We start from the raw sequence: 27,046 nt of genomic DNA, 5'->3' as shown, positions 1-27,046 counted from the left end.
TGACTTACTAAACAAAACTAATCTGTTTAAAAAAATTAATCTGTGGGGAGCCTGGGTGGCTCAGTCGTCAAGGGTCTGCTTTCAGCTCAGGTCATGATCCCAGGATCCTGGGATTGAACCCTGTATCAGGCACTCTGCTTCGCGGGAGGCCTGCTTCTCCCTCTCCCACTCCTCCTGCTTATATTCCCTTTCTTGCTGTCTCTATCAAATAAATAAATAAATAAAATCTTAAAAAAATTAATCCATTTTAAAAATATTTAAATTGAGAGTTTAGGATTAAAATTATAGATGAGATCTAAATCCCTATGTTTCCTTTTTTTTAAATTTTTTTATTAACATATATTATTTGTTTCAGGGGCACAGGTCTGTGATTCATCAGTCTTACACAATTCAGTGCTCACCATAGTACATACTAAATCTCTATGTTTTCTGAATATGGAATATCATTTCAATTATTTGATTTTTAAAAAATAAAAAAGTATAAGGATTTATTAAATGGCACATTTTCCCTAGGAACTCTAAGTTAGTACATTTTTCTTTAACTTTCTTCATGTTAGGAGAATATATAAAGCTCCCTATACTGCACAAGTGTTAATCAAAGAATACTTTCTTAGACAATCACATCCATAATTTCTTATTTACAAATGCACATGCTCTCCTATGCACAGTGATGTCTGACTATTAAAAACACTTCAAAAACTTCATCATTTTGCTATTTAGCTGTCCAAACTACTGTTGATTTTTATTTTTTTCCTCTTCTGTGATTGCGTAGTGCTTTCTTGTTTGCCTGTATCAACACACCCTAATACAGGGCCTTATCCTACATACCTTGAGTCACAATTCTTTTTCTGAAATCCTTGAGGTAACATGAATTTAAAATTCACAATTTTTCAAATTTTGGAAAGATATGCTCTAAAATGCCTAATAGGGGTTTGGGGTAGAACTCCAGAATCAAACCTATTAATATATTTTTTCAAATAAATGAATGAATATCCACATTAAATCCAGGTCAAGCTAGGTCTGGCCACAAATGAGTTAGTTTTTCACAGCTTTCAGACTTCAGATTTATAGATAAAGGACTGTGAAATGTGAAACTATGTGCTCTTTTTCTGGGGGGGGTACAATGGTTTTCTAATTTCTGAGTTCAGATTTACCTCTTTTAATATTCTACATACAACCAGGCTCATTGTTTACAAATATAACTTGCTGACTAAAAATATTATGACATCTTGGATGGGATCCTGGAACAGAAAAAGGACATTAAAGAAAAACAAGGAAATTCTAATAAAGTACTGACTTTTGTTAATAATGCATCAACACTGGCTTATTAATTCTGACAAGTGTATCAGAGTAATGTACGACATTAACAGCAGGGGAAACTGGGTACAGGAGATACAGAAAATCTCTGCACTATCTTTGCAACTTTTCTATAAACCCAAAAGTATTCTAAAAGGAAAAGTTTACAAAACATGCATGTATCTATGCACATATATATAAATTAAATAAAATAAAATGTTTTCTATTAAAAATCTAAAATTACTTCCCCATACTTGTTGGATTAAATGTGGATTTCAAGACTCTGTAGGGATGAGCCCTACCTAAATTCTTCCCATCTCCATCTCTGGTCCTTTTATTTATGTTCTTTTTCCAACTCATATCCCAATCTTCTCTCTCTTCTCTTTTTTTTTTTCTTAAGATTTTATTTAAATTCAACTTACTTAACATATAGGGTATTTTTAGCTTTAGGGTTAGAATTTAGTGATTCATCAGCTGCATATAACACCCAGTGCTCATTATACTGAGTGCCCTCCTTAATGCCCATCCCCCAATTATCCCCCACCCTACTTCCTCTCCAGCCACCCTCAGTTTGTTTCCTATATTTAAGAGTCTCTTATGGTTTGCCTCCCTGTCTTTATCTTATTTACTTTTCTTAAAGACAGAAGGAAATCAGACCCCCCCTCCTCTAAAAGCAGCTTAGTCCCTAACAATCCTTGTCTTCTTTTGGGATCTTTTTACACGTGTTTTAAACAATATGTTTCCTTATTTATATTTCACCTCATTGACATCTAGCTAGTTGCTCCAAGTATATCATGTAGTTGTTAGCATGTTCAATAAATCAGAACAAGAACTTCTAATAAAGCAAGGTTTTTCATTTTCAGCATCTGACAGCCATTATGGCTTATCTCCAAGGACACCTCTTCCCATTTTTTTTAGCACGATATACTCCACAAATGGTTGTCAAATTAATGTTTGTACAGCAATCCCAATCCTCTGCCCCAATCTGTTCATTTCCTGTATTTTTTATTCTTGAAACCAACACATCATCTGAGAATCTTCTTTCTCATTCATCCTCCCAAATACAGTCAACCTTCCATTGATTCCAACTCTTAAAATTGCTCTATTTCTTTTCCCTCTACTATCACTGCCATAATTTACCCCTCACCTAAGGATAGATTCGAGGTCAGTGAAAGCTAAATAAAACAGTTACTGAGATCATGTTCCTTGAGAACATGTAAATCTAATTGAGTTTCTTCATAATTAAAAATTCTTCACTGGCTTCCCATTACTTACATGATGAAATCCAAACTGCCATAGCACACAAGACCTTCATGACAAGCTTACTGCTGTGGCCTCAACCACCACTTTGTTCTAGAAATAATCAATTACATGTACTTTCCCAGATACGTCACTTTGCTTCACGATCCAAGCATTTGCACAAGCTGTTCCCTCCATCCAGGATTGCCATTTCCCTCCCTATCCAATATCTGAACAACACTCAGTGCTTGCTTAAACCTCAGCTCCTTCAGGAAGTCTTCCTTCACCAGTATTTTCTACTCAGCACACTTCATTTTCATTGTTTGCTTATCTGCTATTCCAAACTATGGGGCTGTAGGCAACAGGATCTGTCTTATTTAGTAATCTTCCCACAGAAGGAATATGCATCTAACTCTTAGGTGACAATAAAAATAGTTACATAGCTAAGTTTAAAATAAAAGAAAGGTCACCTGGGTGGTACAGTCTTAAGTGTGCGACTCCTGGTTTCGGTTCAGGTCATGACCTTGGGGTTGTGAGACTGAGCCCCCAAGTCAGGCTCTACGCTCAGCACAGAGCTGGCTTGAGATTCTCCCTCTTCTCTGTCATACCCCCGCCCCCCAGTGTGCTCTCTCTAAAATAAATAAACCTAAAAAAAAAAGACGAATAAAATAAAAAGTATTTAAAAAAGTTATTCTGGAGTGAAAACATCCTCTTCGAAAATTTGTACCTGGGCTGTTGACTGCTGGGTAGCCTGATCATACCTAATAGATACTCAAATATTTTTTACAATGAAGAAAAATGAAGAGTTTCATCTCATTTTTCTTCCAGGGTAGGTATCTGTCGATAAAAGGCAGACATCAATAAAAGAAGGGCTTGGAGGATCAATCCTAAAAGCAAGTAATCTGTAAATAATCCAGAAATGGACACTTATCTCCACTGCCACACACCCTCCCTCCCAGCAGCTGAGCAAATTAATCACTTACAAGTAAGGCTAAGTGGTCCTCAGTTACAATGGCCCAACACTACCATAGAAATAATTTTCATTCTGGTATAAAAATGTACACTTTTTTGGAAGAAAAGCAGATACCATAAACTTTTCAAAGCCTTCCTTAAACATTTTTTTTTTTTTTGGAGCAATTTTTACTTCTTCAGAAAAATTACATAAATAGCAAACCATCTCCAATAAAGGGCCCATCCTATAAACTTTTACCAGGTCTGATTCATGTTTGTAATCATATTTATAAGCAAATATATATATATATGATTATTAAATATATATATATTAAATCCATAGTTCACAATCTACATGATTAAAATGATGCCAATCTTACAAATTAAAATAAAATATTCTTTCCCAGTAAGGAATTTTTTTTTTTTCTGGATCATAGTTCTGTGTTTGGTTTTAAGAAGATGCCTAAAGGGATGAACAGTGTCAATACTTTCTCATTTCCTGCAGTAGCATTAGTTCTGTGTAAAAGAAAAATGATCACTTACCTTTTGACGCTGTCAAAATAGTACTTAATGATTATTGTGGTATACCTGCTTTCTAGAATAAATAGATTAGACTAGCTGCCCAAGGATCATTGCTTTTCTTATTTGTCTAATGACAAGAATTAGGTTTTACAATTCATAAATGATCAGAATTCCCAGCAATCTACAGACTTCTTAAAATATCAAGCCATACACATTGAAGTGATATCATCTTTTGATTCTCAAGAATCAAAATAAACTGATGAATTGTGACACTAAAAAGCACCAAAGGCTAAAGCTCTATAATTAAACAAATAAATAATTATAAATCCAATTCTAAGAGTTACAAATGTGCTGTTATTCAAAAGCACATTCATTCCCATTGAAAAACCATTTCCTTTTCTCTTTATAGCTGAAAATTAAGTCTTTATAACACAACCAAAGACTTCATGTAAATCAAATAAGCAATTTTGTTTTGTACTAACCATCGTAAATTATAAGGAAATATAACCATGGTTAAACAGTAATATCACTATTATTATATTTTATATTATTATAATAATTTAAAAATAGAATTAAAATACAAAACACATTCAAGCACAAACAATGGAGACACATATTTTTATACTTAGAGAATATAAAAGTCACCTTTCACTCATGAGTTCATCTGAAACTTTTTGTTCTTCATAGTCCATTTTGTCCTTATTGGTCTGGCTTATTTCCTCACTTTCTAAAACTACTCCTTCATCTTGGATTTTTGGCCCTTGTCTAATTATTTTCAATTTCCTTTTTTTGACTTTGTTCTTGGTAAACTCTTGATATTGGTAAGCTCTGTCATTGTCCATCTCCTGATCTCTACAACCTTCAAGGGGCTGGGTCATTGTCCGTTTGTTAGAGATGTCCTGTGGGAGGTCCACTGCCATGCGTTTTACCTTTCTCCTTCTGCGCAGAGTTCTGTTCCCAAGGTTGTCCACAGTAAAATCCGATTCGTGCCATAGAGGTCTTTTTCCTCGTACATTATTATTTAAGTTTGATGATGGCCTGCGCTTTGCCACTAACATTTGGTCATCAGAGTCACTATGATCTTTTTTATTATTATTGTGATTCTCTCTGTAGTCCTTGCTTGGTTCTTCTAAACTCGAATCAGTGCCTTCACTTAAGCAGTGGCCAGGCTCCCATGGGTGATGAACATTATACGACCTTCGTTTTCTCCCTCTCCGTTTCCTTGCCTGGCGTTTCAGAGGACAAGACATGCTTCGAGAATGATCGCCAGTTTCAGCAAATCCACCTCGAGCTTGCTCTGAGCTCTCCTCCAATGCAGAGACAAGATCATGAACCAGTTCTTCCATGGTTCGACTGAAATGCCTACATTTTTAAAGAAAGAAAGAAAAATTAAAGAAAACAGTATTAACCTAGTTTATTACAGCAGCAGAAAATTCACTCTAAGTCTAAAATTAAGTTATTATAAAGAAATGTTTAAAAGTGATTTTTCTATCCAAGATATCAGTTTTAAATATTCTGACTCATTTTTAAGCTCCATTTTCTTGTATAAGTTCTTTCATTAAACATAGGAATTACTTCAAGATGCAGTAAGCATAATATCAGCAATGAAATATCCCAGTAATTTCATATTTTTACTGTGTAATTATGTAAGTTATTTTTGCTAAATCATTGTTCATTAGTCTACTCCTGCCCTTTCCCTAGTCTTCCTAGAACAGATACAGTACTTTCTCAATCCTTCTTCCAACCACCTCTTCCCCGCCAACGATTTCTAAATGAAGGAGTAAGCTGTACAATTCTCTACTCACCACATGCTCTACCCAGTCACTACCATGATATGTGACGGAGATGTAAAGATTGGCAGGTACTTTCAAAATTTGTTGTAATATATGTAAAAAAAGAGTTTAACCAGATACTAGACATATATTTAGGCCACACTAATCTCGTAACTCAGTCAAGCAGAACCTATGTTCTTACTCAAACTGGAGCCTCGCTGGTCTAAAAAGGCCCATCATTTTTCTTATAATTCATTCTGAGACAATCTCTTGGCTTTTTTTTTTTTTTTTTTGTAAAAAGAGGGGTGCCTGGGTGGCTCAGTCGTTAAGCGGCTGCCTTCGGTTCAGGTCAGGATCCCAGGGTCCTGGGATCGAGCCCTGCATCGGGCTCCCTGCTCCACGGGAAGCCTGCTTCTCCCTCTCCCACTCCCCCTGCTTGTGTTCCCTTTCTCGCTCTCTCTCTCTCTCTCTGTGTCAAATAAATAAATAAAATTTTTAAAAAACGAACCAACCAAACAAACAAAAACCTGTGAACTATGTATATTACCAGTGAAAAAAGTATCTACTTGTCAGTTAGGATAAAAAGCATTCTTTAGGAACTTTTGTAAATTATACTGACCTTTCTAAACCCAACTCCCAAAAATTCTAAATCAGTTGGTGATGGGGTGCCCAAAACTGTTTTTAATTTTTAAACATTATAGGTAATTCAAATACGTATCTTTCTTCTAAAGATCATGAACAATCATTTCTGAGTTCTAGAAGCACCTAGGGATCAAAATATTCTCAACTACAGAGGTCTATATAATTTCCAAGTCTACAGCAGGTGTAGGCACTTTTCTGTAAAGGGACAAATAGTAAACATTTTAGGCTTTGCAGTCCATTAGGTCTCTGTCATAACCATTCAACTTCAGCCACTGTAAGGGGAAAATAGCCCTAGGCAAGACATAAATGAATGGGTATGGCTATGTTCTAATAAAATTTTATTTACAAAACGAAGTGATGGCTGGCCATAGTTTGCTGACCCCTGGTTTATACAGTCTGTACAGTCTATAATTTTAGGCATTTGCAAGTTCCCTATTAACAAATTTAAATTTTTTCATTTTAACCTGAGAACACACATTGTGATTCAACTGGATTTACTACTTATAAGATGATGTACACATACAGCTTCTAATACAAGTACTTACTATGTGCTAGGCCCATTTTTAAGTGTTTTACATGCATTAGGTCATTTCATTCTCACATAATAACCCTATAAGATGGTATATGAGATACACAGAAACAGAGACGTTAAAGGCAATTTGCCCAAAGTGACACACCTAGGAAGTGGTAGAAACAGGTTTCAAACTCCAGCAATCTGGTTCTGGAGCCTGAATGCTCAACTAAGTATAGCCAAGAACAGAATTCTAGTACTACACAATTCCAGTATCCAGTTCTCATTTTTGTTTATGAGTGTTGTAGCAGCAGGTGGTACTATTTTAATTGTTCAGACAGATTTAATATACGTTTATGTAAAGTCAAATGACTCACAGTTAGGCAATATATTCTTCTGAACAGAAAATAGGAATGGAAGACCTGAATCAACGCCAGGCACAGGGCAGTGAAAGTGGTGGAGGTGCGTTGAATCTGAAGAACCAGTGCTGTAGCCATCAGTAAAATGTACACTGTGAGTAATTAACTAAATGGACATAGTCTCTCATTTAATGTGGGTTTGTATTTTCCAGATCTCCTTCAGCATTCTGAATGAATAAAACCTATATGGACACACATTTAAAAAACAAAAGTGGTGATTCAAATATGTATTTTAAATAAACTCTAGAGAATCACTAAAAGGGTCCTATATGTTACTCAGGTTTCAGATCTTTGCATCTGATTATAAGAAATATGCATCTAATAGGAATTAGCATTAAGCCAAAAAAGGGCTACAATTCTGACTACATTGATTCAAATGGGTCTTTTCTCCATTACCTCTATGTTAATAATCACCCTTTTGTTTTCCTTTTATTACAACAAATATTTTGTTCATTTCCTTCAATACTATTTCTTTGGAAGAAATGTAGTCCGAAAGACCTATTATCTCTGAATATAATATTGCACCTTTAATAAAATTCACTGGAAGCCACTTTAACATGTATTATAATAAAGATCCTTTGTCTAAAAGAAGACTCAGTATCACCGGGTTCTCAAGTAACTTACTTTTTGAAGACTTAGTTTTCTTATCAATGGGTGAATGACTAGGTCTAAATATTAATGTGAAATTGACTCAATGCATGATTATAATCTCCAACTAAAATTGCAGGTTACTTCGGAAGTCATAATCTAGTGCTTTACTTTAGAAAAGAAAATGTGGTGGTCCTAACATTAGATAAGGGTTAGCAATCAGATTCAATCCATTGAAATTTATCTTCAATTAATTTCATTTAAAAAATATTGCTGTAACAAACATAGCTTAAGAAAATATAACTGATAGTATTACTAACAATGTAAGTAAAACTTTTTTTTTTAAACATTTTATTTATTTATTTGACAGAGATAGACACAGCGAGAGAGGGAACACAAGCAGGGGGAGTAGGAGAGGGAGAAGCAGCCTTCCTGTGGAGCAGGGCGCCAGATGCGGGGCTCGATCCCAGGACCTCGGGATCATGACCTGAGCTGAAGGCAGACCCTTAACGACTGAGCGTCGTTAACCCAGGTGCCCCCGTAAGCAAAACTTCTTTATAACATCATTAAAATTGTCACCTTACTTGATTTTATACTGGTTTTTTTTTGAGAAAATAAAATACCTTAAAAAACTTTTAACCAGAAGAACCCAATTTATTCCATGATGCTACTCAAATAGGAATCAGATATGACTATCAAGTAAAACAATTACTTTAAAAAGACTTCTTGGGGCGCCTGGGTGGTTTAGTTGGTTAAGCGTCTGACTCTTGATTTTGGCTCAGGTCATGATCTCACAATCAGAGTTGTGAGATACAGCCCCATGTCTGGCTCCATGCTGGATGTGGAGCCTGTTTGAGATATTCTCTCTCCGCCCCCCACCAACTCTCTCTCAAAAAAAAAAAAAAAAAAAGAAAGAAAGAAAAAGACTTCTTAAAAACCCTATAAAAACACAGAAAAAAATACATTTAACATACGTGCCACTCAGAGTTCAAATCACTTTTTTCCCCTTCAGTTTCAACTAACCAGACTCCTGCAAGCCAAAGCCCTGTTAATGAGCCAATAATATTAGAGTCAGTCAGTCAAGCTGCTTCACTTACATCTCTCAGGGAAAACTGGCATCAACTGGCCTCACAGAAATAAAGTCATTATAGGAGACCATCACGTGATCAATAGCTCATTTATTTCCTTGGCAATAACACTGAAAATCACTGTATGGAAACACTTTATCTTCAAGATCTTTTCTTAAATAAGGTCTTTCCTATTTAAGAGGAAACCTGGAAATATAACTTTCTTGTATAAAAACCTGTGTTTATTAAGCATGCATAGTTGTAAAGTTTAAATTATAGTAAAATTAAGTGAATTACCACTTAGTTAATTTGAATAACAGTCACATTTATAAAACAATTTCTCTTCATTTGGAATTCAATGGAAATGATATCTTTTGAGAATAGTTTGCATTGGGTAAAATATCTAAGATAAGTTAACTAATAGCTTTCTTAAAATACTCAAAATGAATAGAATTATAGTCCCATTATCTATATAAAGTTGGATTTTGTAAAAGGAAATGACCTGAGTAGACAGGCATTTTGGTTTTGTGTAGGCGGTAGTACATTACGTAATGTTTCTGGTTCAAGAAAGAAGACTCAGGAAGCTGGCTTAGTCCAAACCTACTGTTCATATGTTCACAAAGGACTGGCAGTTGACTGATAAATGAAGGACTCTCAAATAGCAGTCAACAATGTATAAGCAGGCATGGTAGGAGATGAAGCCCAAGAAAGCCAAAACTGATACCCCCCAATAACTAACAGCTAACTACTGTATCAACAACTATTACTTTTTGAAGACTCTCTTAGCAATAACTACTATTCCTAAGAGGATAAAATATAGCATCTACAGAAAAATTAAGGAACAATTTCCTTGCCTGGACACTGATAAAATAATTACACAATTGGACGACAGATATGTGTGTCTACTGAAGAAACCCAACAAGTTCATTACAAACAAACAAAAATCTTTCAGATATAACAAAAAAGGTAATTGACTACAGCTGTCAAATATCTAGATAAGGAAAAAGAAATCAAATATTCCTTATCACCTAGTACATGGTAAAATTCTCATCTTCATCTCTGTAAAACACAAATTATTTCTTCTACAAAATTAAGTAACTCTAGCAGTGGAGTGCTAAAACGAAGTTAAATGTTGCTAAATACCATTGCTTAACTGGCTTTTAAAAATTTAAGGAAACAGTCATTTATGTGTTAGTTTCTATATGATTAAAAACTCAATGTGTACAAAAACAATGTATGAGGAGTACATAGTCAAGAGCTATGCTGATGAATGTATGCTATGACTGATCACAAGCTTAAGAAAATAGTCTCAGAATTACATGTCTCGATATTCATGTTACCTTTTACTTAAGAAAGGAAAGGTTCTTTGGTCATAAAAGTACAAATTAAAATTAACACATAATAGTACAGATCAAGACAATGGGTGACTAAACAGGCAAACAGTGAGCCTTAAAGACGCCACATCAAGGGCTAAATTTCATGACTAATTCAACAAAATATTATCTGTGAGAATTATTTTAAGTCTGATTAAAATTTCTGCTGCTCATGACAATTTATAAATTTCCTTTTTTAGTGGTAATATATTTGTCAAAGTAAATCTTTATCTCAGCCTAGTAACCTATTGAATGATTAACAGAATTAAATCCTTTTATATATCTTGGGGAAGGTCATCTTAGGAAAAACAAAATAACCCTAACATTAAATGTTAACATGTAAGCTAGTTTAGAAATTCCTTGAACTACCTATTAAACCATTAATCAGAATTAACTTTTTCTCTTTTTGAAAGAGGTAGCAGGGAGGTAGGGGAACATATCTTATTATGAAACATGTAAATAATTATAACTTTACATTAACACTAGCCAATGCATATGGAACAGAATTCTCTAGGTGGGGGAAAAGGCTGGGAGGAACCTGTAGAGAACACGAGCTTTTAAGTCAAATCTATGAATCTGGAAGCTAAATTTGACTATTAGCCAGAGAACCTTGAACAAATTACTTATCTTCTGATTTTGTTGATTCATCATAAAAATGCTGTAATTTCTACCTCGAAGGGATTCTGTGGATACTTATGTGTGAGAGCAGTTATTTCATCTTTCAACAACCTCTATACCAAATAAAGTGGTCACTGAAATACCAAATCATTTTGCTTTTAAGGTAGAACCACACTATGAGTCCTGAGGCTATAATAATAAAAGCGCAGACCTTATCCTTTCTGTGTTCTTGAACCACTCTGAATCATGGGGAGAAGGGGAATAACAGACATTTGCAAAAATCTTGCATGCAATTTCAAGAAATTTGTGCACTCCTTAAAGATTTTCAAGGATCTTAAAAAAAACAACTAAAAAACAAAAAATTAATGCTGTGCATCTGAGTTAGTCCTATACAGATATACACATATAAAAAAAAAATAAATTATAGAAAATCATCCTTCCAAGTTAACAGTCTCAGGTTCTCTACCAAAGAGAAAAGCTCATTTCCTATAATGGGCCCCAAAGTTCCCCTAACTTGCACTCAACTGGAGGTGCTAATGGCAACTGCTATTTTGTTACCACAGGAACACCCAGAAAGCTTTCTTTCCTCCTTAACTAGCAATCTGGGGGGAAAAAAAATCATACATAGCTTTAGAAAAAAGTATTAATTCTACTTTCCAAATAGTGATTTAATAAGGCAAGCTCATTTATTTTTTAAATTTGAGAAACATTCTTCTGATTTCAACTTAACGACTTCAAGAGTCATTCAAAACTTCTTTAATCACTTTCGAAATGTAAACTACTGAATAAGAAGGTGCCTAAATGAAATAAAGACGAAGTCTAAAACAAACAAAAATAATTTAGCGTCTAAAAATAATTCATTCCAATTCTTGTCAACATGCATATATTAGAGCACATCTAGGCAAGTTTCTAATATGTATCAGATGAGTCTCATTCATTGCTCATACATGGTAACTATTCAATATTTATTGAATATATAATATAGTCTGAATTTCTAGAATAAGAATGAAGACAACTTAATATTTATTACAAGTATCTAGCATAATGCTTGACACAGAACAGATGTTAAAAAAAGATCTGTTGGATGAACAGACCAATGAATGATTAAATGAATGAATGAATAACAGGAAAGTATGACTTCACTAAAAATTTAGACAATCCAGATTTCAAATTTTCTGGCACAGTAACAAGCCAGGCACTCTTAATCTCTTAGCTAAGTAAATGTGGTGGTAAAGGATAAATCATCAAAGATGGTTTAAAAGTTTCCAGCTTGACATTCATAAAAATGCTAAGAAGCTATACTAATATTAATGAGTTCCTTGGCCAAAATCACACTGGCCATTGCTTTGATTGCTCATTGTTGAAACAGAAACCTGACTCAAACATACCTGATAGTATTGCATTCACCTCAAGATAAAATGACAAAAAAAAAAAAAGAAAAAAGGCATTTATTTAAAAAAATGCACATTAACCACCATGCAGTTTTTCAGACCTAAAGATCCAAATAATAACTAAATAGGAATGAAACTACAGAAAAAAGAAAAAAGATCCAGAATTAATATAGTTTATTCTTAAGGTTTTTTTTTTTTAAAACAAACCACATAAATTTAAATAAATAGTTTAGTTCATATTATCAATGATAATTCAGTACTTTCATCAAGGACTTAATTGTAAAACTTATTTAGTTCAACCTTTAGAATCTTAAAAACAAACCAGAAATTGACTTTAAATATAAGTCACTAATAAAGTAAAAAGTAATAAAAGTGTATCTAAATTATAAATATGATCTATCCATTAAATTAATCAAGTTTTAAAAGGCAGGTTTACAATTTACCAAAATACTTATGCTTTTTGGCCCTTAATTTCAAAATTGTATGTGAATGATGAGGCAGGAAAAGGAGACAGACACTATCAGCTATGTTTTGTAAAAATATAACATAAACCACTTACAGGAACAACTTGCACAAAAAATATATTCATTTCCTGACATACACAAAAATCATAGGATTTTTGTTATTTAATTGTATAAAACTTGTCTTCTGTAGGAGTAAATTACAAAATAAAATATCAGTTCTACTTTCAACAAATTGTTAAAGAGAGATAAATCATCTATTATTTACCCATTTGGTGCCTAAAAACTGAAAATCTAACCTCGACATTGGAGAAAAAGTTGAAGTCAAGATGGGACATCAATGTAACAGGAATTCTAGGTGAGTTAAAAAAATCGGCATATTCTTTCCAATTTAGATATTCCTGAAATAGTGTACCGTAGTCAGACAAATAGGACGTATACCAGGATGGTTAAGAATTGTTTTTAGATATACCAGAATCACGCTGCAAATATGGTATTTGGGCTAGTTATTTAAACTATATTTGTTCCTGTTTCACCATTTCTAAAATGCAAAAAAACGATAGCACCCATCTCAAAAGGTTTACAGGAGATTTATGTCCATAAAACCTGGCACTAAGTAATGACTCAGTAGTAGCATCCCTGGTGGCACTGAGATTTCATAACTGGGATAAAACATACACTCATAGTATGGTAAATGTCTGATCAATGAAGGTAAAGAATTTCATTCAGAAGCACTGATTAAGCGCTAGGCACTATGTTATACTCTGATGCCATAAGAAAGAATAAATTCTATGCTGATAATTGAAAATAAGATAAGCACTTTAAGAGAATTGAAGGACGGTTTCTCTGTATCATAAGAAGTTACCTAACTATAATTTGGGTAGAAGGTGAAAGAGAGGAAGTCATACTTTTTAATTAAATAGCCATCTATCCTACACATCAGTATCACTACAGCAAGAGCCGACCAATCTATATAGCACATTTTGTCTCGCTCCCTTAACAAGGTATTGATTGAATGGCGAAACATTAAGAAAGGTACCTACTAGATTACTGAAGAGGGAATTCAGGGGTAATGGAAGTGTCCTATATCTTGTTTTGCGTGGTGATTACACAGTATATACAACTGTCAAAACTAAAAATTCTAAACATGTAAGAAGGGTTTTATTTTATGCTAATGCCATAGGACACCATTAAAAAAATATGGCTCATTTAAAAAAGTACTTCCTGCTTTCTCACTGGAAAATGTGAGATTTTAAAAGTATCACCAAATCTATCCCCATTATAAAAGGTTCTACAGAATAATCTAATCTCATTCAAAACAGTTTAGGCAAGATATTCTTTTCACTTTTAGTGATAGGTGATGCAAAGAACGTCTTTGTGAGATCAGACTACTAAAATCCCTCAAGGTCTCATTCACTGCAGAATCTAAGAATGGACATATATTTTTTCAGCCACAGTTCACCCGTTTTTCAATGCTTCTTGTTTGACACTGTCAGTGGGAAATGTGCTTGTTTCACTGCTTGTCCTGTGTATGCCTGGAGGAAAAGGTCTTGGGGAAAAATAGGCCTGGCATCACATTTTCAAATAGAAATCCAAAACCCAGCTTCTAGCCCCAGAATGTGCATGGCAATTTTGGCCAACTCACTTGTGCTCGTGATAATCTCCTGTTACAGCACTGTCATAAAGATAAAACACGTTAATTTGTGAAAGCACTTTGAAAAGTCAAAGCAATTATTCCAAAGTGGCACTGGTGATGGGGTACTGCAGACATAGTCAAACCCCAAATAAATCCTGGCATTTATATGTTCTTAGGGAACACTCATACACACCTCATTTGAACTAGAATGGAACTTTGAAGGAGTAGAAAACAGGTAGGTCACGCCCACTTCCAAAAAAAAAAAGGTGGGTGGGTGGGTGGGTGAGGAGGCCTCTTCCAGTACTAAACTTCCAGAACTCTAGAATTCTGGGATTTGATCTTCCAAGACACGTGGTATAATCTAGTAAATTAAAAAAGGGAAGTGAGGGAATAAGGCCTATATTAAGAGAAATTCTTTTGTCCCTAGCCTTGTCAACAATCAACGAAATGAACTGCTCTCGAACTAGAGAGAGACCTTTACTCCCACAATATCGTAGAGTGTTAGGCAATCAGAAAGCATTTACTGTATTCCTTCACAAATCTTTAGCACACACCTCAATGCTTTCCTCAAATCGCTTCCACCCCAGGCACGAGTGAGAGCAAGGCCTAAGTGTCTTCAGATCATCCATCACAACTCCCTCCCCCTCCATTCCAGGTCCAGCGGCCTCCGGCCATCACACCCTTTCCTGATCTCCCATCCCCAGGGCCGCCAGCCTCACCAGCTGTTCCCGGCGGCTGGAGCTCCGATCGGTTGGCGCCCGGCGGCCCCGAACATTAACGACACCCAGGAGCCTGACCTCGAGGCTCCGGCCCGAGAACAGACTCCAACTACCACAGTACCAGCGACTTCCAGAAGCAGTTCAGCATTTTGAGCTGAGCTTCCGGAAGCAGACGGGAGGCAGAAACCGGATGTCGGGAGCAACCACTCCCTCTTCTCCCCCCACGGCCTTCCTCGCCTGGAATCTCCTCCTTCTACTCACAGAAAAGAGAGAGGCAAATCCCAGGAACTTTTTCCTGCGTAAATTCCTTAATTTTCCTGCTAGTATTCTGCAAACTGAAACGGGGTGGGAAATAAAAATGGAGTATACGAGACGTTGAACCCCCGGGACCGGCATTATGGTTTAGCCCGGTTGCCGGGGAGACCGATAGTAACACCCACGCTCCGGCAGACGCCGGGAGGCTATGGCCACGTTAGCTCGGCTGCAAGCTCGGTCGAAGTTCGTACCTCAGCAGTACTACTTCAGGAACAGGTAAGGCGTCAACGGGGGAACAGCGCAGAGGGCTGTCTTCACCCCAGCCAGGTGTTCCTCAGCAGTAGTTTCCTGTTAACAAAGTTCCTGAATCAGTGAATACCACCCACTTTCCCCCTTCGTGTGTCGGCCTGAAACTTACTCACAAGTTTAAAAAAAGTAGTGTTACCATACTGGGGGATTAGAGATGGGAGAGGGGCCGAGACATAGTTACCAGTTTGAGAGGATTTAAGAAACAGCCCACTATAGATACAATTGTAGAATAAAGTGTTTTTCTTTGACATCATCACCCCACAGTTTGATGAAACCAGTGTCCTCCTTGTTGAAGTTTGAATAGCCTGACGGATCACCCAGGCTCCTTAGCTGGATGCGCTTCGTGGGTCTCCCATCTCCCCGGGGATTTGAGCCTCCATTATTTCACAAATACTGACTCAACTGTTCTGACGACTCATTTGTCTTCCCAAAGGGACAGTATCTAAACTATTCTGATGAGATAATCAGTATCAATATGTTAACTAATAGAAGTGGAATAAGGAAGATACTAGTAGCCTTATCCATCTGTCTACACCCAAACTTCTCCCTCGGGGAAGAGTTTTGTTTTGACCATGGCGTTCTGGAAGCGATGCCTCAGGGGATTTTCCAATTTAAGAGAAACAGTAAGAGTCAATTAGATAATGGTAGACGGTAGTGAGATGGCTGACCAAGGGAAAATATGTCGATAAGACAGGATTTTGCTGAGCTGTTCTTAGTCTAACATTTATCTCCCCTACCACATTCTTAGAGCACTGCGTATCTCTTACAGTACTTAATCAAAATTCAATTTTACAGTCTGTTTGGAGATCTCTATCGTGCCTCTGAAATGGGGAGTGCCTGTTTTTTGCTTATCGTTTAAGTCTCTAGCGTCTATCATAGTTCCTCATTCATGATAGATGCACAGTAATTCTTTGTCTAATAATTCCACAGATGAGTCTTTGAATCAATCATTAGTCCTGGTTTAAGTAAACTACTAAAAATTCCTAAAGATAGAAATTATTATCTCTATATTACTATAATTATAGATAAATACCTTACCCACTTAGTGAGCATTCATTTAGAGGTTGTGTCCTATGTTCATGATATGCCTATATGAAGAAGTAAGCTGCATCCCTCCTGATGTTCACAGCCAAATGTGGAATATAGGCATTTAAACAGGAATTACGGTAGAGTAAGGATGAACAGGAAGTGAAACAACCAACATTTCTTGAGCACTGATTATATGCTGGGAATTGTACTAGAAACTTTTTCATATAATACTTCATTTGGTTATCACAGTGTTGCAAGTTTAAGGTATTAATCTCTATTTTTAGAGCTCAAGAACACTGTTCTAGAAAAAGGCTGGTGAAGTGCGGTAGAAATGCAAATAGACATGATTTTTTTTTTCCTGTAGATTTCAGTGTCAACTTTTGTCCCCATCTCCTGGCTTTGGGCATGGGTACATTTTCCCCAAATTGGAGGTTACTTGGAGAAGAGACTAGAGCTATGAAAAGTCTGTGATGAGAATAGGCTGTCATTCCTTACATTTCATTCATTGTTGTTATTATTATTATTATTATTTTCAATATAAAGTCTCTAAAGATCATGAAGGAATCAAAATTCCAAAGTTTGCCTAATTAAAACAACAACAGGGTATTGATAACTTTGGGGACAAAAACCATATAAAATATTAATATATGAAAAAAGTAAACAGGTGGTTTCTTTAAGAAATTATTGTCATTTCCCATGTGTTACTGGCTAGATCAGCTCTTTGTAAACTGTAATGTACATTAGAATCACTTAAGGATGTTGTTAGGATATAGATTCTGATTCAATGGGTCTCACTTATGGTGAGAGAATCTACATTTCTCACAAGAATTCCTGTGAGGCCCCATTTTGCAAAAAAAAAAAAAAAAGGCTGGGGGAGACTGTAGAAAAAGAACTACGTATGGGTCTATCATTTAATTCTTAAACATTCTTACAAATTATGTATTTATTCCCTCTTTGCATGAGGGAAGGAAAATGAGATTTATACAGAGAAAATTCACAAGCCATTCAAAGTAATGTTAGTTTGATGGAAGAATATTAAGCCAAGAAACCAGAACAGATGGCTACTGTAGAGTTAGAATTAATGGTCTACACAGGTGTAAACTTTATTAAAAATGTAATGAGAACTTTTACAGAAATAAAATTAAATGAAAAAGTTACTGTAACCAATTTTTAAAAAACATTTTCAGTTAAAAATATAATAAATGAATTTAAAAATAGAGTAGTCACTACTGAAATGTAAATGCTTTAGGAAAGCAACATGGAGGACATATCCAGGGGATTTAGTATGTGAATGGCAGTCACTGCAGAATTAGGGAGTGGGAGTGAGAAAAAGATAAATTAATAATAAAGAAATAACCAAAGAAAACATTCCTAAACTGAAGAAAGAGTATGGCTTTGAATGGAAAGGACTCTGAGTACCAGACAGGATTATTTTAAGACAACTTCTTAGATATTATCTGGCAAAATTTCAAGGATGCAGAAAAAAGTTTTACAAGCTCCTAATCTAAGACAGAAAAGATAAAGTTACTTGCCAAGGAAGAGAGAAGCATTGAATGGCTCATGTGTGACACAGGGACCTAGAAGAGAAAAGGACAATAATTACTGATTATTCAAGGCAATATCTAAAAACCCTAAACCCAGCAAAGATCTTACTCATTTTTTTTTTGATAAAAGAAAGACATTTTCAGATATATAAAGACTCAGAGTTATGTCATCCATATACTCTATCTGAGGAAATGTATTCAAGAAGGCACTCTCTGAAATCAAATGAGAATTAAATTAGAACAAAGATCTAAAGATAGGGGAAGAGGAGCAAGAGAAATAATAGAAACAATAATGAACAATTATATGTGTAGTATTTGTAGTTAAATCTAGTCGAACACTGTTACTGAGATTTATGGGATACCTCTAATTCTATGCAGTTAAAGGAATCTAGTAGGCACTTGCAGTTTGCTTCCTAAATATCTCCTTGTGCAAGTTCAAAATTTCATTAATACATTTTGCACCTTCTGAAGTCTTGCTAATTGTCCCGCTAATACGTAATGCAGGTCATTCTTTATCCAGCTTGCAATATCAATTTCCTCCCCACTCTTCCAGCCTATGTGATAATAACAATTATTTTAGAGGCCGGTCTCTTCAGTGACCTTAGAACTCCCCACAGTCTCTCCCATTACCCAGTCCCAAAGACATTGCTACATGTTTAAAGTTTATAGTACTGCTTGCCATAGTATCTTTCAGATTTTATAATTTTATGGAGCCAAAGTTGTCAATCTATTTTTTTGACTTTGGGGATTTTACCTCTCTTGGAATGATCTTTCTCAACCCATGGTTATAAGAAAGTTTTCTTTATTTACTAACAATATTTTTAAAAAGTTTTATTACATTTTTCTTCACTGTGCAATTGAGTTTATGTGCATGTATCATGTGAGAGAGGGGCTTAACTCTTAGTATAGAAATTGTCTCAAACCCTTAATCGAACATTCCACACTTTCTTTACTCGTTTTAAATGTTGCAAGACAAATTAAAGTTGTAAAAATTGCAAAGGAAGAAGCAAAATTGACTTTATACACTGACAGCATGATTGTGTGCATAGAAAACTAAGCTACCTACAAAAATGACCTAGAAATAAATGAATTTAGAAAGGCTGTAGGACACAATACCCAATACACAAAAATCAATTGTCTTTTTATATAATAGCAACAAGCAATTGTAATTTAAAACTACAAAAACAATTCAATTTATAATAGCCTCAAATGCATGTCACTTTATCTGTTGACCTTGTAGAAATCTCTTGTGTACACAATTTGTGCACAAAAGTATTTTATGTATAGGGTTATGTATAAAGGTGTTCATTAAAGCATTATTTCTAATAGGAAAAAATAACCCTGAAAATACCTTGTATGTGTTTGTAACTAATCTAGTTAAATAAATTAAGGCATATATACATGATGGAATATTAAGTAGCAGTTTAAAAGTGAAAAATTTTATATGTAATGACAAAAAAAAAACTGTGAGACAAATTAAGGTTAAAAAACAGGTCATAGAACATATGTAATACATTTAGTGTGAAATTTTTATGTATATATGCAGAGAGACACACTATCTGAAATCATAGATAACAAACTGTTTACAGTGTTTAGATTCTGAGAATTAGAGGATAAGGAAGGCTGAAATGGTATCTTAAAGTTTTTCTCTATTTTTCTGTATGGTTTAAAATTTTATATTAAGCACTGGGTATTCATGTATTACTTATAAATAAACAGTAAATAAATAGGAAAAAATGTTCTGAGACAATTTTATTTTGGAAACAAAATTAAACATATAAATTAAGTGGTCACGAAGATATAATGAATACAAAAAACTTGGTCTGCCACTGTGAAAAATTAGAAAACTGAACAAAATATGTGGAAAATTATTTTTAGACAGTTTGATGCAACAATGTATGATTATGATCTCTTGGCAAAAGGAAACAAATGAGGTTATCTAGACAATTACTGCAGCTTTATGACTGGCAGTAATTTCTGAGCAAAATTCAAACTCAACAGCATAGCATTCATATTGTCCAGCATCTATTCCTAAATTAATAGTAAGACAAAAATGTAGCAAACTGTGACCTATAACTAGGAGGAAAAAAAAATCAATTAATACAAACAGCCCAGAAATAAAAAGATGATAGAATTAGCCTACAATGAGTTTTAAATAGCTTTCAAAACTTGCTTAAGGACTTAAAGGAAAATATAAGCATAATGAGTTAAATGGAAATAAAAAGAAGCAGATGAAACTTTTAGAGATACAAAACAAATAATCTGAAACAAAAAATTCAGATGGACTTAATATCAGATTAAAATCCTGCAAATAAAACATCAATGAACTTGAAGACCTTCCAAATACATATTGTTGGGTAGAGTGGTCTATAGAAGTTGATTAGATCAAATTGGTTGATACGTGTTGTCTTCTATATTATTATTATATTTTATGTCTCCTATATTATTATCGATTTCATGTACAGTTGTCCTTTCAATTATTCAGAGAGGCATGTTGAAATATCCACCTGTTATTGTGAATTTGTTCTTTCTCCTTTTAATTTTGTCAGGTTTTGTTTCATGTATTTTGAAGCACTATTATTAGGTGCATACTCATTTAGGATTATTATAATAAATTTACCTCTTTATCATTACAAATGTCTTTATGCATGATCATTTTCCTATGTTTAGTGTACTTTAAATATCAAAATTATTTTAAGTTCTAAAAGTATTTGAATAAAAGTTTTGAGATGCCATTCTTTTGTGTGTGTATACACATACATGCACATATATACATACATGTATATTTAAAAATACTGAAATAATCTGAAACTTAACAAAAGTTGCAATACAGTACAGAGGTTTTTTGTTTTTGTTTTTGTTTTTTTCACAAATCATATGAGGATAGGGTTCAACCTGATAGCCCATTGCAACCCTCCCCAGTTCTTTACACTTAAGGACAGTATATAACCACAACTACCATCAAAATCAAGAAGTTAACATTGATTCATTTCTGCCATCTAATCTCCAGACTGCATTCAAGCTTTGCCAATTGTTTCATTAACGTTCTTTATAGCAAAAGGATCGTATGTATCTTATCTCTTTAGTTGTCTTTAATATGGAACATTTTCTCAGTCTTTCTTTAATTTTCATAACCTTCTTTTGAAGATCACAGATCAATTATTTTGTAAAATTTCACTCGATTTGGGTTTGACTGATTTTTTTCTTCTTAATTCAGGTTTTTTATCTTTGGCAGAAATACCACAGAAGTGACTTCGTAATCTTTTTAATGCATCCTACCAGATACTGCATAATTTTAATTTGTCCCATTACTGATGGTATTTATTTGGATCATTGACTAAGATAATTTCAGCTAGACTTCTCTACTGTAATGTTCTCCTTTTTTCCCTTTGTAATTAGTAGGTATTTTTAAAAAAGCAGGTCATTTGAAACTGTGTATGTATTCTGTTCCTCATCAGTTTTTCAATTTGTTTATTATGCATACCATTATGGACTCATAGGTTCCTATTCCGTGGGTTAACATTACTTCTATTACTTATGTTCATGCTAGCATTGTCCTAGATTTGTTCAGTGGGAGCCACTAGAAGCTTTTCTTTGTGTCCTGATCATCATAATACTTTCTTGTTTTCTGACACACACACAAAATGTTCCAGGCTCATCTTTTTCTTTTCCCACCCTAGCTCTGGAGTCATCCATTTCTTCAAGGAACGCTTGCTTCTTTCAGTGGATGCCCATGCCATTGGGTGATGCTGCTCTCAGGCTCTCTCAAGTGGACAGAGCTAGAAAAGATGTGTATATATGCATTTGCATGCAGTCTACATCTGTACTTTATTTATCCATCCATCCATTCATCCATCCATGTATATATGGAAATCCATGAGTTTACATTGACAATTCCATTTCAAATCTACACCGCAGGATTCACTCTAGTTTATCTCCCTTTCCTTTTCTAACACTGCAGAACCTGGCTCTCATTATCCTTAATATATTCACTTATTTGATCAGTCCTTTTGTATGTAACCAAACTTCTGTCACCATAACCATTCTCTCTTTTATGGATTCCCTTTTCATGGAGTGTAGGCTCTATCTCTCCATGGTGAATTATCACTGGTTCACCAACTTGGATACCCTTTCCATCATTCTTGGGTTCTTATTCCCTGTTCTGCTACCCATCCTTGTGGAACCTTTCCTCACCTTTCCTTGACACCCAGAGTTAGACATTCTGTCCACAGGAACACTGTCCTTAGATTGTGACATCCTACCCCAGGCCACCCTTACATGTGGATGCCCATCTTAGCCTACACAGGCTTAGCTGAGCCACTGTGACTGCCCATCTCCCAACCCTCCCAACCATCTTGCACAGATTCCTGGTTTCCTTGCCCACTGCCAATTTCCTTAGGACTTAGTTGTTCAGTAAATGAAGAGAAGGTAGAAAGAAGATATATAAAAGTAAATAATCAAACATTTTGCAAATACATTATAAATCTTCATGTTAATTCCTACTTTATGATCTAATATATATGTATTTATAACTCATTGTTCATTGAGCTGTGAAATAATAATAATAATGAGGACTATTAATGAAAACAAAACATGGGTTCTAGATTCCAAAATGTAGTTCTATTTTTCAACTAGTTATTGACCTCTTATTAGGCACATGGGTGATAATTAAAACGCAAAGTATAGATTAAACATAATTTCTGCCTTTAAGAAGCTTGACATCCTTGAGCCCTACTAGTGAAGTGATAAGCAAAAACATTTTACACATCAGTATACTTTATAATAGCACATTAATATATTTTATAATATAGGGCAGCCAATATTGGAATTTTATTCCTAGTATCTAAAGTAGTTAAAAGTCATATGATAATGAGAAGCAAAGATGATTGGCTTTTTAATCTAGTTTTTATTCAATAGCTAGTACACATAGGTCAGACTAAACAGTATGTTGATGTGTAAAATGTGTATTTTTTGCACATTACTGGAAAGATCTTTAACTACACATTTTTTCATTTTATATTTATTGTCAATTAATTTCCAGCCACTAATGATACACATGAATATAGTGTTATCCAGGGTTATAGTACTTATTTCTAGTTGATGATGAAGTGACTACGAACTTCCAGCTTTTTTCGATGTTTTATTACATTCATGATAATACTTTTGGTCTTTCATCATTATTAATTCATTTAGTATTCATTGTGATAATACTGATCATAATAAATTTATTTCAAATTCATGTAGATGTCATATTTTATTCACTGTTATAGGATTTTCATTGTAATTTGGAACTAATTAATATACCATTAAAATAAAGTGTTACCCACATTTTTCATTTTAAACATAAAAAGTCTAGCAGTTCATGACATATTGTATGAGTATTCAGCATCCCAGTGGTAACCCACGTATCTGTAAATTTCATTTTTAAGCAGTTAAAAACAGGGCAATAGAGAAATGTGTATGGGAGTCGAATTATAGCATATAAATTAAAACTTAGCAGTAAGTTAACTACTAGTTATTTTAAAAATATTTCCCATTAATTAAGATGTATAATTCTTTTTTTTTTAAAAAGATTTTATTTATTTATTTGACAGAGAGAGAGATAGCGAGAGGAGGAACACAAGCAGAGGGAGTGGGAGAGGGAGAAGCAGGCTTTCCGTGGAGCAGGGAGCCCGATGCGGGGCTCAATCCCAGGATCCTGGGATCATGACCTGAGCCGAAGGCAGCCGCTTAACCACTGAGCCACCCAAGCTCCCCAAGATGTATAGTTCTTATTATTATATCTGTGCTTATATTTATATACATTGGTGTTCATAGCTCCAAAAAGAGATAATCTTCTTCTTGACTATGTATTACATGTTAGCATTATTACCAGGAGAAATTAGAAAACAAAGTCAAAACAGATAATTTGATTGCTTAGTCTGCATTTCTAATGACAGTAATAAGTAAAGTGTAGGTTCAAGCTACACATTAGTTTAAAAGAATTAGGTGTATCTGTATATCTTATTTGAATACTTTTTTCTTCCTTTTTTTTTTTAAAGATTTTACCTAATTTATTTATTTATTTATTTTATAGAGAAGGAACAGGAGCAGGGGGAGGGGCAGAGGGAGAAGCAGACTCCCCGCTGAGCAGGGAGCCCTATGGAGGCTGAAGGCAGATGCTTAATCTGCTGAGCCACTCAGGCGCCCCTCCCTGTTTTGAAAGGTAGTCATTTGTTGACTGTTGGTGGGGTAGGAAAGACAAGCGTTTTCAGTAATTTAAATAGAGTATATTAAAAACAAAGGAAACAGATCTATAATCATATTAAACGTTAGGTTAAATACTCATCAAAAGCTGTTTTATCTCATTATCATGAATTTTACTTCACATCAGCCTTATTGAATAAAATTATTCTTTCCTTCTTCACACTCTGTCATCTTTGAATTGCCTGATCTACTGGATATTGTGTTACTGTATCTTTTCTGTTTTTGCTATAATGACATTTTATATCTTGCACAATCATATCTTTTTATTCTCTAGGGTAAGATTTTAAGAGAAAAACAAAAGATTCCCTCTAACCCTGCAACTCCTTGAAACATTGACCTTGTCTTCATGACTTCTTCAGAGCATTTGGTACTGCTCAAGCATGGTCTCCCTTCCTGCTACCTTCCCGTTAACTTCTATGACACTGCAAAATACTGTCTCTTATAATTGGGCCTTCTTTTTTCTTTCTTTATTTAACGTCCTAAAGTTTTGTGAGTTTTCATTTATATAAATGAAAATTTTCTGTATGTGTTTAAACGCTGAATTATTTCTTACTAGCAATATTATGAGTTCCTATTGCACTACATTCTCACCCATACCTGGTATATCTGAAATTTTTGGTTTTTTACTATAGATGTTGATGTCTTTTCACATCTTAGTCTCAGTTTATTGTTTTAAGGAGATTTGTGCTCTTTTATGACAGAATTTTAGTATTATATTTGAAAATGGCTTACATGCAGTCTTCCTTTTAATTTTTTTCCTTTCTTCTCCTCCTCCCCCCCCCCCCTTTTACTTTCCTCCCATCTCCTGTTTTTATCCTTCCTTCCTCTCTTCTTCTTTAGGTGCAGTGATGGTTTGGAATCCAGCTTTTGGAGCCAGAGTATCTAGGATCAAATTTCAGCTCTGACATTTATTAAGATGTGACCTTGGACAAATCCCTACACTTCTGTCTCCCTTAATATCTTCCTCTGTCAAATGGAGATAATATTTTAATGTTGTCAGTAGGTATAGTGAGGGAAGCTTCTGAGTGGCAGTCTTCACAGGGATTAAATATGTCTATAAGAGGCATGCCATTCCCCAAGAGAAAGCAGCTTTGGTAAGACAAAGACTGTTAGGAGAAGAATCAGTTACTTCTGGAGCCACTGGGAATGCATGTGGGACAAAATGGATAATATTGCTGATTTTTGGATTTTAAAGTTTAGTGGAAAGACCATCACCAAGCAATCATGATGCATGACTGTGTTAAATATTGTGAGGAGCTAAGAGGGTGTACAATGGCAATCATGATGTATGACTGTGTTAAATATTGTGAAGAGCTAAGAGGGTGTACAATGGCAAGCCCTACTGTGGTCTGGGGAGTCAGGGAAGGCTCGGTGGAGTGAAGGACTTCAAGCTGTTCTCTCTACCATTTGGAGTACAATCATTTGAACCAAGAATATGGTTTATACATGTCTCTGTTATAATTTTGTATGCGTAGGACAAACATAGAGTGATAATCGAACTTTCTTTTCTTTTCCTAATTGTCTAGAGTGTCCTCTTAACCTTACTGATTTGTGTGAGTTTTCTCCACTACTCTTCACATCTGGATCACTGACTGATGTATAATTTTTGTTTTTCTTTTTGCTTTTGTGAGTCCTTTAGAGTCAGGCTTTCAGGTAACTCTCTTTCCTGCTTATCTAGGACTAAAATCCTTCCACTTGTTTCTCCAGCTTTTTGCCACTGACAGCTTAACTGCTCATCCTATTTTCTTTCTCTTAGCCAACTTCATAGTATTGTTTAAGAATTTTATTGTTTGAGGGTTTTTCCCCCTTCTGTTTTTGTTCTAATTATATATATAAATTTAATGAAATCTGCATATTTAATCTAGCATATAATGACAACAAAAAAATAACCTGTCCAAGGAAACACTATTTTGAGGGAATTAAAAAAAAATTAAGAAATAAATTGTTAGCCATTCTTTATTCATTCAGCAAACATAAAGTGCTAATTAGGTGCCAACCAGCATTCTAGGAAAGAAATTACTTTGTACTGCATAGTAGTTGCCTTAAGCAATATCACTTTATCAAACAGGGATGGGGAGGGAGAATTGTAATGACTGGTAAAATTAAAATGGAGATCTGTCTTGACTAGCCCTTTTTTTTGCTGTAAGTCCGTAAAACCTAACAACTGAATTTCTTGTCTTTTTACAAGCCTATGGCCCTGCCCCTGCTTTAACTTAAATGGAGTTTCTGAGAATTCATTTTACTTAGAGGAAGTTCATTTAACTGATGCAAGTATTTTAATCTTGCATGATATGTGTAGTGGCATTCAAATAGTAAATTCAAGTAATTATGTTTTTAAAATAATGAAAAAAATGCATTTTGCTCTATTTCCTTGTAAGAATCACTGGTAAATTAATTAGTTGCAAAATAGGTGATTATAAAAATAAAAAAAAGTAAAGCTGTTGAAAGCACAGGGCCT

The 27,046-nt window shown here is 34.6% G+C and overlaps 2 protein-coding genes across 4 annotated transcripts in view; one reads left to right on the top strand and one right to left on the bottom strand.

The window, feature by feature from the left end:
• Positions 1 to 15,360, bottom strand: part of GPATCH2 (G-patch domain containing 2) — a 173,886-nt gene extending 158,526 nt beyond the window's left edge. For 2 of the 3 annotated variants that reach the window (XM_028104728.2, XM_028104731.2), the window contains exons 1-2: positions 15,206 to 15,360; positions 4,654 to 5,370 (exon numbers count right to left, since the gene is read on the bottom strand). In XM_028104728.2, the coding sequence (XP_027960529.1) occupies positions 4,654 to 5,370; positions 15,206 to 15,261 (773 nt within the window). In that variant the 5' untranslated portion in view covers positions 15,262 to 15,360. Of the gene's footprint in view, positions 1 to 4,653; positions 5,371 to 7,310; positions 7,530 to 15,205 lie in introns of those variants that run through there. The other variant, XM_028104729.2, reaches the window with a different exon arrangement.
• Positions 15,361 to 15,665: 305 nt separating this feature from the next.
• SPATA17 (spermatogenesis associated 17) overlaps positions 15,666 to 27,046 on the top strand; it is a 214,258-nt gene continuing 202,877 nt past the window's right edge. Inside the window, exon 1 of the mRNA XM_028104762.2 lies at positions 15,666 to 15,736. Coding sequence (XP_027960563.1) covers positions 15,669 to 15,736 — 68 coding nt within the window. The 5' untranslated portion in view covers positions 15,666 to 15,668. The remainder of the gene's footprint in view (positions 15,737 to 27,046) is intronic.

The sequence above is a fragment of the Eumetopias jubatus genome, unplaced genomic scaffold, assembly GCF_037043125.1.
Source record: "Eumetopias jubatus isolate StellerSeaLion01/CBP00866 unplaced genomic scaffold, mEumJub1_p1.0 scaffold_12, whole genome shotgun sequence".
Classification (NCBI taxonomy): domain Eukaryota; kingdom Metazoa; phylum Chordata; class Mammalia; order Carnivora; family Otariidae; genus Eumetopias; species Eumetopias jubatus.
The sequence above is the reverse complement of the archived record's forward strand: the minus strand, read 5'-3'. Positions and strand labels throughout refer to the sequence as shown.